General features: G+C 39.4%; 3 protein-coding genes across 3 annotated transcripts; 1 reads left to right on the top strand and 2 right to left on the bottom strand.

The window, feature by feature from the left end:
• Positions 1 to 3,511: 3,511 nt before the first annotated feature.
• On the bottom strand, positions 3,512 to 7,944 carry LOC131263479 (zinc finger protein 85-like). The gene is made up of 3 exons (XM_058265685.1): positions 7,757 to 7,944; positions 5,279 to 7,701; positions 3,512 to 4,834 (listed from the first exon to the last, which is right to left on the bottom strand). Exons 1-3 carry the CDS (start codon positions 7,765 to 7,767, stop codon positions 4,467 to 4,469), a joined length of 2,802 nt encoding a protein of 933 aa, XP_058121668.1. The 5' UTR covers positions 7,768 to 7,944; the 3' UTR covers positions 3,512 to 4,466.
• A 546-nt stretch (positions 7,945 to 8,490) lies between these two features.
• Positions 8,491 to 10,117, top strand: LOC131261275 (spindle assembly abnormal protein 6 homolog). The gene is made up of 3 exons (XM_058263274.1): positions 8,491 to 8,693; positions 8,760 to 9,906; positions 9,983 to 10,117. The coding sequence occupies exons 1-3, from the start codon at positions 8,541 to 8,543 to the stop codon at positions 10,060 to 10,062; spliced, it is 1,380 nt and encodes a 459-aa protein (XP_058119257.1). The 5' UTR covers positions 8,491 to 8,540; the 3' UTR covers positions 10,063 to 10,117.
• On the bottom strand, positions 10,080 to 10,713 carry LOC131261283 (coiled-coil domain-containing protein 12). Its single transcript, XM_058263281.1, has 2 exons — positions 10,545 to 10,713; positions 10,080 to 10,484 (listed from the first exon to the last, which is right to left on the bottom strand). Exons 1-2 carry the CDS (start codon positions 10,676 to 10,678, stop codon positions 10,124 to 10,126), a joined length of 495 nt encoding a protein of 164 aa, XP_058119264.1. The 5' UTR covers positions 10,679 to 10,713; the 3' UTR covers positions 10,080 to 10,123.
• Positions 10,714 to 12,919: the final 2,206 nt, after the last annotated feature.

Below are 12,919 nucleotides of genomic sequence, written 5' to 3' on the forward strand. Positions count from 1 at the left end.
ATGTTAATTGAATGATAACTTATCCTTACAATAAACGAGTTTATTTTCTACAACTAAATTTAAAGTCAATACATTAGTAACATGAAAAAAAAACATTTCGCAGCAGCATAGATTTAGAAATCAATAACAGCGTAACAGCTTCACCAAAACAAGCCGACGGTAATGTGGCACACAACTCAACACTCACTGCCCTGCCCACACTCAAATATATGTATATTTTTGTTTAGTTGAGCAACATCTGGAAGTAAAGTTCCGATCTTTCCGCTAGTTCGATAATCCTCAAATCATACTTTACTCTCACGTATCAAATAACTGGAGTACCTTCTCTATCAGCTAAGCCCGGACAAAAAATACATTTGTCCATGTTACAGTACTAATCGTACCTTCCATAACGAGAATCTCGCGAAGACTTTGATCGCACAACTCGTCACACGAAGGCTGTAGTAGTCGGCCATTTACACCCCTAGTCGAGTGGTGAGATAGTTTTATGATACTAATAGATGGCTATTTAAAAGTCAATAGCCCTCAAAACTCTCCTCCCAGATGTTTATCAACATTTACGGGTCATCGCCCACCGATTAAATTAGAATTGCATCGGCAAACGGAGGGGGAACCATTTTCATAAGAAATCTTGAGTCATAAATATGTTCTAAGGTAAACTTACTGTTGGTGGTCAATTCCAGACTGGTGGTCCTTAGGCATTCAATGAAAGCAATCAAAATAGATTAAGCATAAGACAAAATTACCGCCCTGATAGTAGATGTTTCAATTCACTTACTTCTACTTGTTCCAAGAGGTTTTTAAATAATTTCAAACCTTTCAAAGCTGTGAACCCAATGAGCAGGTCAAAAAAAAAGCAGCATAGAAAACAATATCAATAAGCGTAGAGTTTATTAGGTGTACTTACATGAACGCTGTACCGAATCTTACTATGAGTGTAGATAATCAGGCAAACACTACAAGCCTCACCTTTATGATACCATCGGCACGGTCATGACTCGGATAATGCCTTTAAACGAAGAAGAAGCTTCGGACGAAAAGCAGTTTAGCCAAGGATGGTGAGAGCATGGCTATAAATTCATAAATTTTATTCTCCCAATTGAAAATATTGGAGCTAAGGCGCTTGATTCATCTGGTTACACGATCAAACTGCTTGCACAGCTGGTAGCTTCAGTTCATTGGCATGCACATCGGATCTTGTTGTGTTTTTGTTTTTGCTATTTATACTCCCTTTGAGCGCGCATATAACCCTACGATGATGGCCATTGCACTTGATTCACCTTGATGAGTCAAGATCATGGCTGGACTTAAAAGACTTGAATGCTATTCAGGTTTTTGAAAAATAAACAAATTACTTAAACAATTTACATTTTAAATTACTCAATGCCAGATCGTGAATATGTCTAGTTATTTCCTCAGAAAATATCAATACGTCGCTACAGTAACTCAGCCAAAAGCAAACGCATGCCTTCGAAAATACATGAGCACCAAGAGGTACTATCAAGATCACACGAATACGAGATGGAAGCGCACCCGTGGAAGATTTTTCGTGCAGTATAATTTATGAGAGTGTCTCGACACATAACATCCGCGGTACATTGAGCATATATTCTAAAGCCCATGGGCTATAGTCCATTACGACATCTAATGTAGTGGAGGTTCTGGATAAAAACGCCGTCTGATCAACTCCACCATCCACCAGGAAAGGAGAGAAAATAAAACCTCGTATAGTTTTTTCCTTTGCTGCTCCAAGAGATTTCTTCCGATGTCATGTTCTTCTCTTCGTTTCAAGGTAAATGGGATGGTGACTGGAAAGCCAAGAGCAGCTCCGCGCAATTCCCGCGGAGAATCCACGCCAAAGAATGGTTGTGACGATAGTAGGTTTCCTTTTTCTTATTGATCGTACCTGTCGCAAGGGAAAGATTTATGCCACATTCTTTAATTGCGAGGACGTGAGTGAGAGGGAACGTTCTCATTTTAAGGCATTTTATTCTGACTCGTTAAGCTTTTTTAGTTTTCTTTCCTAAGCTGGTTTTACTCTTGAGCTGTACCTCGATTTACAGTTTGCTTGTATCCTTGGATAAGGCATTCGATACTTCGAAACGCGATTGGTTAAATTCAATGTAATTTAATCTTTTTAACAAAAGTAATTTAAAGTTTTTAAAACTAAACAGGTCCGTCTGTATTGGGTTCGAACGGCTTCGGACGATTATTCGAAGCTGGGCTTTACTAGATTAAAGGGTGTCCCCGAAAGTATAAGCACGATTTCTAAATTACGTTTCTGGAAAACGGATGACGCCAAATAGTTGATTCTTCGGGTGTTTGATTGTTTACATTCAAACCTACTAGATAGTGCATCGAAACTATTTTTTTCAACCGTTTCCGTTAAAACGCGAGACATTTCCGTCAAAAAGCGCAAAAGCGTTCTGCACAAATAGTGCTCGACTCCTAACATTTCCCTAAGACAATTAGCGAAATCGGTAGGTGTGAGTATCGGAGCCGTACGAACCGGCATCCAAAAGTTTTGGGAGGAGTCCAGCTTCGTTGATACGCCGAAAAGTGGTCAAAAAGCTGGTCCTATCGACCAATAGTTGAACCGGTAAAGAGCAAAAGCATTCAAGCAAAAATAGAAAGGTTCCATTCGCGATGTGGCTCAACAAATGGGTACCTAAAAAGTAACGTCCAATGTGCAAAGGCAAGATTGAATTTAAAATCGTACAAAATCCAAAAGAAAAGGGAAGGGCAAATCAGGCCGCATGCGTTAAATATAGGGCCCGGTAGCTGTACGACAAGCTGCTGTGCCGCCAATCCTCATTCATCAGCTCGACGATGAATCGACCAAGACCAGACCTTAAGGAAACATGTTAAAACTACGGAAAACATCGACAGTTTACAAAAAAACTGTAAAACCGTTCAAAAATGTCGAAAACCGTTCACGACAAGTGCTGAGCCATATCGGAGGCGACAGATCAAAAGTGCGGTCATTAGCATACGATTAAATTTTTTAAACTTTGTTTTTTCACAAATAGTCCAGAACAGAACCCAAACACAGTTTATGAAACGAAAATTCAGTTTTTGGAACAGGTTTTATTTTTTAGCTAGTTTTTAAATCGTGCTTATTCTTTCGGGGACACCCTTTAGCAATCAATCGCGCATATAGAGAATCGAACACAACCGAACTTGAAAATCTGAACTTTTATTGAAATGAAACATCATTTATGAAAATATAAATGAAAAACATAAAAAAACATTCCCTAAAGTATTAATATACATATACAGGTTAAAAGTAAACACATTTTGATCATGATCAAAAGCTGTAATATTCAATAACGATACTGTTAAATTAATTCGATTCCATACGTGTCGAGTATACTAGATTCTTCTTCTTCTTCTTCTTGGCGTAACGACCTTTGTTGGTCATGCCTGCCCTGTAAAGGGCTTACGAGACTTTTTACCCTATGTATACGTGGATAGTGGACTTAAACCTTAGTGGAAAACATTTAATTGAATTTGCCATGATTTGTAGCAAAATGCCAGAAGTAAGTGTATGACAGTATGAAATGTGAAAAGACCGACGAAAGAATCATTGAAGGAGGTAAGGCAAAATTAATATTAACCCAGAGTAAATCCTTTTCTTCTTCTTCTTCTTCTTCTTCTTCTTCTTCTTCTTCTTCTTCGGCGAGGATTTACTCCAGTACGGCTATTGAATCCAGCTTCCTGGGCCTTCGCAAGCTAATCTGGAGTTGGTTAAGGACCGACTACTAAGGCCATATGTCCTGATTTTCTGTGGTATTTCTGTAGGCGTCACATTTTGACTGCCACCATGCGGCCAGGAGCCCTGCTTACCAACCACGCTAGTGCACAGTCAAATTGTTGCGCTTTTTGCACTGTTGCGCCTTTTGCGCGCAAATGCCTTTTGCACTACCCGATTGCGATAAGACATCACTCCGAAAGCCACCAACATTAAAAAAGTATCAAACTTAGTAAGAAGAAGTAGCTCAAATTTAGAAAAATGTATTGAATCGACAAACTAAAACACAAGATGATGTCTTTTGGGAATTACCTTAACTAACTAGACTTAAATAAATCTACTTGGCTCCGATAAAACCAACTTTGTCGCGACACCCACAGTAAACATTCAGAATATTCAACACGGTTGCAGAATCGTCATGTTACGAAGTTCAATGTATGTCAGTGGAACAAAAATCTTAACTGTATAAAACATTTTACCATGGAGATTCGCTATCATACAAAGAGGACTTAAAGTAATTGTCGTGTTGAGTTTATATTCTACACTCGATGTAAATATTTGTCTTGGATCACACCCTTCAGAAAATAAGTCTAAAAGGTTAAAAATTGTAGTTATTTTATTACTTTATGTATTAACTGAATACACCATTCTAAAATGGTCTACACCATTCAAAAATGGTCTATTCACCACGTAATGCAATATCCTGTAGGTGCTGTTAGTGTGGAAGTAAATTAACTAAACATGTTTCATTATTCTTGTACATATGTGGAGGTTGCAGTCCTTGTTGATGTAGTGAACTGGTTCTTGCGAAAGCCCCATCTTGCTGGAAACTGTCTATCACTGTCACAAGCGTTTGATCTATTTTACAATCCTCTCCATTCGTAGGTATGCTTTCCGTAGTTGATAATGCTTTACACAACTTATGAGTTTTGTGGCGTTTGAAACTGCTCCCATCTAAAAATCTGTCGCCACAGGTGTCACATGCAAATGGTCGCTCGCCAGTGTGTATGCGCCTGTGAACTGTTAATTGTCCACCCTGACTAAATCGTTTATCGCAGAACTCGCACATATACTTTTTTTCACCTGCAATGTAAAAAACATCGTTTAGAATAATTGATTGCTGTACAATATGTTTCTCTTAAAATACACTCTTGCCAAATGCAGTTAATTCAACTATAGATTATTAAATCAAAATAACATAAACCGGCGTACGTGGGTGTGCACGTAAAGGAAAAAGTCTGATAAGTCATTGAATGGATAGACAAGACTGAAGACAATCGTTACGCTTAATAAGATCGGAGAAATCATTCATGCGACATGCATGCCTTTAAAGAAATCATTAACCAGAAATTTTTCAGTGTTATTTGCCTTCGACAAAATACATCAGTGATACAATTGTTGTGAAAAAATATATCAAATTGTTTAGAATCTTTTTGAGTAATATACGTTTAGCTCGTTCGTATGTCGATGTATGAAGGGAATGTATTAGTTTTGTTATTGAGTCACATTATCGAAAAATACTCTTACCAGTGTGAGTAGTCACATGCTTCGCTAGATTAGAACTCGACGTAAACTGACGGCCACATATCTTGCAATTATACGTTTTGTACTTTTTACCAGTCGGTCCAGCCTCTGGAGGGGGTGCAATGTTGTGAGCATTTGGTATATACAGTTTACTTTGCGGGTTGAAGTGGGAAGTGTAGTGTCGACGCATCTCCTTTTTGTCCACAAACCCTTTGTGGCACAGTTCGCATGAAAACGGACGCTCACCCGTATGTATTCGTCGATGTATCGTAAGTGAGCCCTTCTGCGTGAATGTTTTCCCACACAGATCACACATGTACGGAACTGGCTGGTCGGCGTGCATCTTTACGTGACGCATTAAATTTTTGTGATGCTTGAAAATACGATTGCAAACCTTACATGTTATAATGTCAGGAAGTGTATGTCGAAACTCATGCTCAACAAGTGATTCCGCATCACGAAAGACCAAATCGCAGTAGCGACACTTTGTATCGGGAATGTCAACCTCGTGCGAACTCTTGACATGCTTCAGGGCAGCTGAAAGATTATCAAATGACTGGGAGCACAGACGACAAAAGCACGACTGAGAAGCTTCCGGTCCGAAACAGCTAAGCTTGTGTTCCTTCAGCACCTGACGAATGCGAAAACATTTACCGCACACCTCGCAAATAAATGGTTTTTCTCCAGAATGCATCCTTCTATGGTCTATCAATCGACTTGTGTCATTGAAACGTTTAGCGCACATGTCGCACGAAAAAGGGCTATCTACGTCATGGCTACGTTTTTCGTGCATTATAAGTGAAGAAGTCTTATTGAAGATTTTCCCGCATTGTTTGCAGTCAAATGCTTTGTCTTCTGTGTGCAGTGTCTGATGACGACGCAGCGTACTGAGCAGAGTATAAGAACGGTTACAATACATGCACTGATACCGCTTCTGACCGTCAACCACTATTACTTTAATGTTATGAATTTCGGCCTGAATCTTTGCTGTCTGCAGCTCGTGTACTTGCTTGTCCTGCACGTGCGCCCGTTTTTCATGATGCTGGCAGTCAGCCAATGATACAAAACGCTGCTCACAGTAGACACACTTAATGGCAAGTCCTTCCGCATGCTGGCGCAAATGTTCGCGCAACACTCGCGTTGAATTGATCAGCTTATCATCACACTTCCCACATCGATACGGCAGCCAATCCGAATGGGAACAGAGATGTTCATTGAGGTCTTCACGTGATTGTCCCATGAAGTCGTTGCAAATGTAACATTTTAGCTCGCGTTTCAAGTCTGCAGCATCATTCGACAATTCTAAAAGGTGCTTTGTTTCGTGTTTTTCCAAATCATATTTTTTGGTGAATTTCTGTGCACAGTAACGACAGATGAAGCGGCGGTTTTTCTCAGCATCGATATCATATTGCGTGGAATGCAGCTTTCGCATATGCCGACTGACAGCTTGTCCACAGGAAAAGCGTGCCGGGCAGTAAAAACATCTCCGTTTTAATGTAAAATCATGCTGAATATGATGCAGATTCAATCGATTGAGATTGGTTATCGTTTCCGACACACATGTACCGCAGTTGAATGGCAAATCATTCACATGCTCGACGCGTAAATGTCGCAATAGATTCTTACGCTGATAGAAATCTTTTTGGCAAATGTAACACTTAGTTGTGTCATTTTTTTGCATGTCATTATTCCGGACACCGTCACCATCCACATCCGATATGGTGGAACGTCTTAAATTTGATATTACTACATTTCCATCATTTTTAGCAGTAACAGTTTTGCGCGGTCGTCCTGGTCCGCGCCGGTAATTGCAGGTTTGATTTGTTTGAAACAACCTTTTCAATTCAGACAACTTATAATCTCCACTGCTATCGCTATCAGCTTCTCCATAGTCGGTGATTTCATTATCATTACTACAATCAGACAATGGTTCTGGTTTTGCTATTTGTTTTTCCGATTGAATATCATCATTGAAGTATTCAATTTTCATCGTATTGAAATCTGTTTCATTTTGTACCGTACACTCCGGGCCTGGCAATTCGCTACCATTATTCATTGAACTGAATGTTTCCTTTGCTGGGCGCCGACGTTTGCTTTCATCAGCCTGCAAACAGCCATTCTTGTTGTCACGACTGTTTTCTTCGTTGTGTTCTTGACCATCATCTTGTTCTCCAATCTTCGAATTGCTATCATTTTCACCTTCGAAGCGGTTGTCCGAATCGAGCCTCGGCTTTGAATCGTTGGGGGTGCCTTTAGGATGTACGATACACGGATCATCCTTTATTTCAATATCCTCATTCACGAACAATGCTGCCGACAGTAGTTGCGAACTAGTTCGTAGAGGATTGCAGTTCGGCTCTTGTGGATCAAATTCCTGTTTCACAATGTAAATTTCTTCCACTTCGTTGTTTGACGGAATGACATGACTAAAAAAAACAAAAATAAAGTAAAAGAACATATAAACAGTACAATACTTCATACCGCAGCAACATAATGTATGGCGAATTTCGTAACGACGGCAAAGAAGACTAAATAATGTAGAGCTGCTGCTAGTCGACGCTAAGCTGTCTTACGGCGATGGTGAACTTGCGGATAAAAAATAAGCGACTGGATAATGCTTGTGATTTGGCTGTAGTTTGACTGCTGCTAACCCAAGAACAACGGTACAAAAAAAAAACAAAACTTCTTCTACACTGGCCCAAACTTATGCTGCCCTTTGCAAACTATATTGAAGTAAGGACTTAATAGGAGTTAAGGAGTTAAGGATTTATATTATTCAGTGTTCAACTGTTTACGTTGTTTTGTCACAATTGTAAATTTTGTCGGTCGTCTGACATTTATAAGAGTCTTCTGTTTTCAATCACTGGTCGAGGAATTCAACGGTCTCTCTGATGGATTCAAGGTGTACAAGCTGATACATGAGATAAAATTAAAATTAGTTATTCTAATTTTTCAAAAAAATCTTTCTCATAGAACGATGGAAGATATAGCTTTCTTACACATTGGGATGCAAAACATGACGACGGGACTGTTTAATTCAAAACATTTTAGGAAACAAATTGCACCATTTTGACCAAAGTGAATACCCTTAGGACCCACCTTGATTTTGACCAACAAATTGAACCTACTTGATGTCACAATTTTCCGTTGGCCTATCTTATTTCAACAACCTTGGTCCGAAAAAAGCAAAGTAAACAATTAATTAAAATAGGAACGCCGTCTTTGCAGAATTGTTTTGCCGATAATACAACAACTAAGTATCGTAATGGACACAACTTTTGTAAACAGTGACCTTCGGAGGAGTGTAAAAGTATTGTTTCCAATGGTTCCTTTGCTTGTGAGCGTAGAAAATTCCGGAATAGGAACGATGAAGAAGTTTCATATCATTGTTGAAAAGATGGATTCACAAAATCTTGTCGTAGGTTCTATCATTTCCCTGAAGGTTTACAAGTGTATTTAAAGTGACTACCTATTTCTTTTTCAGCAAATCCGAATGACTGAAGATATAGACCATTCCAAAATGTATGTAAGCACAATTGATAACGCGGGATACGAAACGATAAGAGTAGAGCAATCGCTGCATGTCACCTTTCAAGGATTTATCGATCATCTCATTAAAATCCTCGATAACTGCAGGCGAAACGAACTTCATCTCGCTTTGCTCGGTGAACAAGATGGGCAAAAGCTGCAAATATTCGAGAAGAGTTCGTTTAAAAACTTAACTCATTTATTTCTTACTATGGAAAAAGCTTCCACCGAAACTGTGCTCTACCATATCAATCAAACGCTGCAAACCTTACAAGAACAAACAAACTTATATTCATCTCAAGTTCATCAATATAAGAATGAAATGAATGCCAAAAATAATGCTCTTGATAAATTGCAGAACGAGGTACGTTACTTAAACGAAAAGATAGTGGAACAAGAAAATTTGATATTTAGTAGAAACACTGAAGAAATGAATCGACTGCACCAAACAATCAAACATTTAACAGAGAGCAAGGACTTAGAAGAGAAGCGATATCGGACAATCATCAGCGGAATGCAAGAAAAAATTGATCAGATCACAGAGCGAATGGCCTATGAAACGAAACGGCTAGAAACTATTCAGGAAGAAAATGTATCCCTTCGTAATCAAAACACTCAACTGAGAGAAGAAGGTGACCGTTTGAAAAGTGATTTGTCGAAGCAAAAAAATCGAGATTGCAAAGTTGAAGCTTCCCTTCTAGAATTGAAACGCCAACTATCGGAGGTGCAAAGCAAGATGAAAGTCGCAGAAAAGCAGCGTTCCGAATTAGAAGCAGAGTTGGTAGCAGAGAAAAACATTTGTCAAACAAAAAAACATGCCCTCCAACTAACAACAGATGAGCTAGCTAACGCATCATCTGTTATCAGTAATCTTAATAAGGAAAACATGAAATTGAAAAGCAAAATCGATCTTCGCACAGAAATTGCTATACGTCAAGAAAAAATACTAAAGGAGAAAGAAAAACAGTTGGTCGAGCTAAGCAATACCGTAGCTGCCATACAGCAAGAGCACATAAGAAATCGGACATCTAATGTAGAATATGCTCAAACAGTCAAACGCATCAAGGAAACTGCTGATATAATAGAGGAAAAGTATCGACGAAGTATGTATGAACATAATGGACGATCATGTAGTTCCAACAGTGTCATTTCATTGATGATGTTTTGGTATTTTTTCAGAAATCAACGACACGATATTGAAGATTTCCGGTAATCAACAAGCCGAAGCTGTGTCCGTTTTAGCAATTCAAAACAACTAGGCGTAATAAAATGCTTATCTTGTTACAAGAACATAATGGTTTATTGTAATTTTGAATACCATCAATCTTCACCATTCGGATCATTTAACGTACGATTTGCAGAGGTAGTTAAAGATGCAACATTTACCGCCTGTAGAATGTCTTGTCCTTGACCTTCTTTAAGCCGTTCACGTATGAGTTCTGCGATAGCCTTTTGTGTTCGGCGTTCTAATTTTTCTAGCTTCTTCGAGACATCACGCTTTAAATCCCAATCTGGCTTACGAGGAGCTAGGTTCACAATATCTATATCTTCTATAACGATGGGCGTTCCCATCATTTCAAGCTGTGATGTGACCTCCGTTTGTACATCACCTACATGACCATCTTCAATAGAGGCATCCTGGATTTCGGCGCATTCTGGCTTATAATTCCGAAAAATGGGTCTAAAAATCGAAAACCATGTTTATTTCAACGAATGTTATCCTCAATTAAAGATGTCTTACTTTGGAACGTTTGATTTTTCTGCTGCATCATTACGGTCGTCTTTCTGGGCCACAGATTTACGGGCCAATTCCCGTAAACGCTCCTTGCGACGGAGAGCTTCTTCCTCTAACTTTCCTTGGATTGCGGACATCATATAGGCATGAAAACAATTCCTCTGAACAACAACAATTCTGGTCGACGACTAGTGATGGTAGTAGTATTGACAGAATCGATCCCATTTGACGGTTTCTACCCGGTTGACAGAAATTGACATTGTTGCTGGTACTACCCAAGGAGCGCCAAATTGACGTTTCGACCCGAACCCATGAAAGTTCCATACAAAAAAACCCCTCCACGACGGGAGAGCTACCCCGCAACCACTCCGCCACCATTTGACATACCCCTCACTTCCTAATGACAATCCAAATGCTGTCTGCTCTATCGTTCCGTCCTTTTCTCTCGCGTTATTTTGCCAACAGCATAGACTTGTGTGTGTGTGAGCAACAGCCCGTTGAGGAATTGTTTACATTTTAAAATAACCGCTCGTCCAGTATGTTGTAAGAACTTGGTGTCTATTTTGTACAAGAAATCCCTTGAAAATGTGCTTAAAACCGAATTAAAACATTTGCGAAAGAATGCTGTTTTCTATCGTCGATCCGACAATGTCCAAAAAATGTTCAAAACGCAGCAATCTACAGCAAATATTGAAGCTGTAGCTGACAATATACCCGTGGAAGCAGAAATTCTAGTTGAAGATCGAGATGGAGCTTATGTGGATGAAATGGGGTTTCAACGCTATTTATTATTGGAATGTGAAGTAAACATCAACGGGAATCTAAGGGCTATTATTGCAGACGCTCCAGCAAGAGCATTAATAACAGGTTGACTACAAAACTTATCAGCAGACAATTTCACATGTATTAAATTGTTCTTTCATTTAATTTTCACAGGTGTAGTAGGACATGTTGGTTATAGCAGTTGCCAGAAATGTACTGTCGTAGGTCACTACGGCAGCGTTGCTCGCACCATTGTATTTTCTGGGACACAACGAACTGATGGAGGATTCAGGCAAGGCGCCTATCCAGGACACCAAAGAACGATTACACCTCTTTAAGATTTTTTTTTTAAGAGAAAATGGGACCAAAGTCACTGTAAAGTTATACCGCAAGCCTTGCAGACGGCAAAACTCATGCAACTAATGAAAGAAGAGTTGTTCTCTGATTCACTTGCCAGAAATCGATGGCTTAGATACTGGTATGATATTAATGGTTGTGAAGGTTGTGTTTGAAAGCTCCTTCTAAAAATAAATGATACACAGTATTTGTCTTAAAAATGGCACAAATATAAAGTTATATCTTTGTAACTTGATTTCAATAATTACCGTGATTTATCAATGCTGGTGGAATTTGAAAAGGTACACAGTGACGATGGAATGTCCTGAGCCGGTTTTCAGTTGTTTCGGTGGGTTTCACATTGATTGTCCCAGTGGATGTCGTAGCATGAATACTTCCACACTTAACACTTTATTGGCGTGTGCTTTCTGACCAAAACATGCTGCAGTCACCGTCAATTGAGTGTTAAAATCTAAAAAAAAACTGCACAATAGAAAAATCAAACACATTATTAAACTGCACAAACTTCGTCGAATTTTTCAACTCCAACCTCTAGTTTCATGATTTTATACTACGCACCTTATTTCGCGCGAGTGCAATTTTGAGAAAATGTATCCATCGTTACGTAAAATAAAACAGACAATCAACAAGACACTTTCCAACATCGCCGATAGATCAACCGGTCTGCGCATCGTATGGTATGTATAACGATAAGTGTTCAATCCTCACTAACCAAACAATAAAAATTTCTCTTCAACAGCTACCACCAATGTAATCACTACCACTGTGTTAACCACGACCGTGACAGTAAAAAAACGAAAGAATATCGAATCAAGTGTGCATTACAGGTAGAGGCTAGGAGAGGGAAGAGGAAAGATAGCGGAATGAGGAGGGAAAACAGACCTAGAGAGGATATTATATTTGAACCTAGATTGATAATTTTTTTCGAACCCACTATTTTGAATTTGAACCCACCATCAAATTTGAATCTGACAGCCCGTCAACATCGCTGTCAAATCGGGTCGAAATTTACTGCGCATCGTGCCCTGGACCGACCCGTTTTCGACGCGAAAACGGGTCGGATCAGGCGCCGGAAATATTTCAAAAATCCCCTTGGGTATGTAGTTCCAGCAAGAGTCCCACCAATCTGCCATGGAAAAACTTCCCGCTAGGCAGCTCGAAATATCGTCCTCAAAACGTCCTCCGCGCGAACAAACGTCCTCCATTTTTGTATGGGGATGAAACAAAAGGAGGACGTTTTTCGAGCAATCGTCCTCCTTGTC

Source organism: Anopheles coustani, chromosome 3 (assembly GCF_943734705.1).
Source record: "Anopheles coustani chromosome 3, idAnoCousDA_361_x.2, whole genome shotgun sequence".
NCBI classification, from domain to species: Eukaryota; Metazoa; Arthropoda; class Insecta; order Diptera; family Culicidae; genus Anopheles; species Anopheles coustani.

Coding starts and splice junctions, on each gene's coding strand:
- LOC131263479 (XM_058265685.1), bottom strand. Junction 4,835..5,278: donor GCATGTGACTACTCACACTG/GTAAGAGTATTT, acceptor TTTACATTGCAG/GTGAAAAAAAGTATATGTGC.
- LOC131261275 (XM_058263274.1), top strand. CDS start 8,541: ATGGACACAACTTTTGTAAACAGTGACCTTCGGAGGAGTGTAAAAGTA. Junction 8,694..8,759: donor TGGATTCACAAAATCTTGTC/GTAGGTTCTATC, acceptor TTTCTTTTTCAG/CAAATCCGAATGACTGAAGA. Junction 9,907..9,982: donor AGAGGAAAAGTATCGACGAA/GTATGTATGAAC, acceptor GTATTTTTTCAG/AAATCAACGACACGATATTG.
- LOC131261283 (XM_058263281.1), bottom strand. CDS start 10,678: ATGATGTCCGCAATCCAAGGAAAGTTAGAGGAAGAAGCTCTCCGTCGC. Junction 10,485..10,544: donor GAAAAATCAAACGTTCCAAA/GTAAGACATCTT, acceptor TTCGATTTTTAG/ACCCATTTTTCGGAATTATA.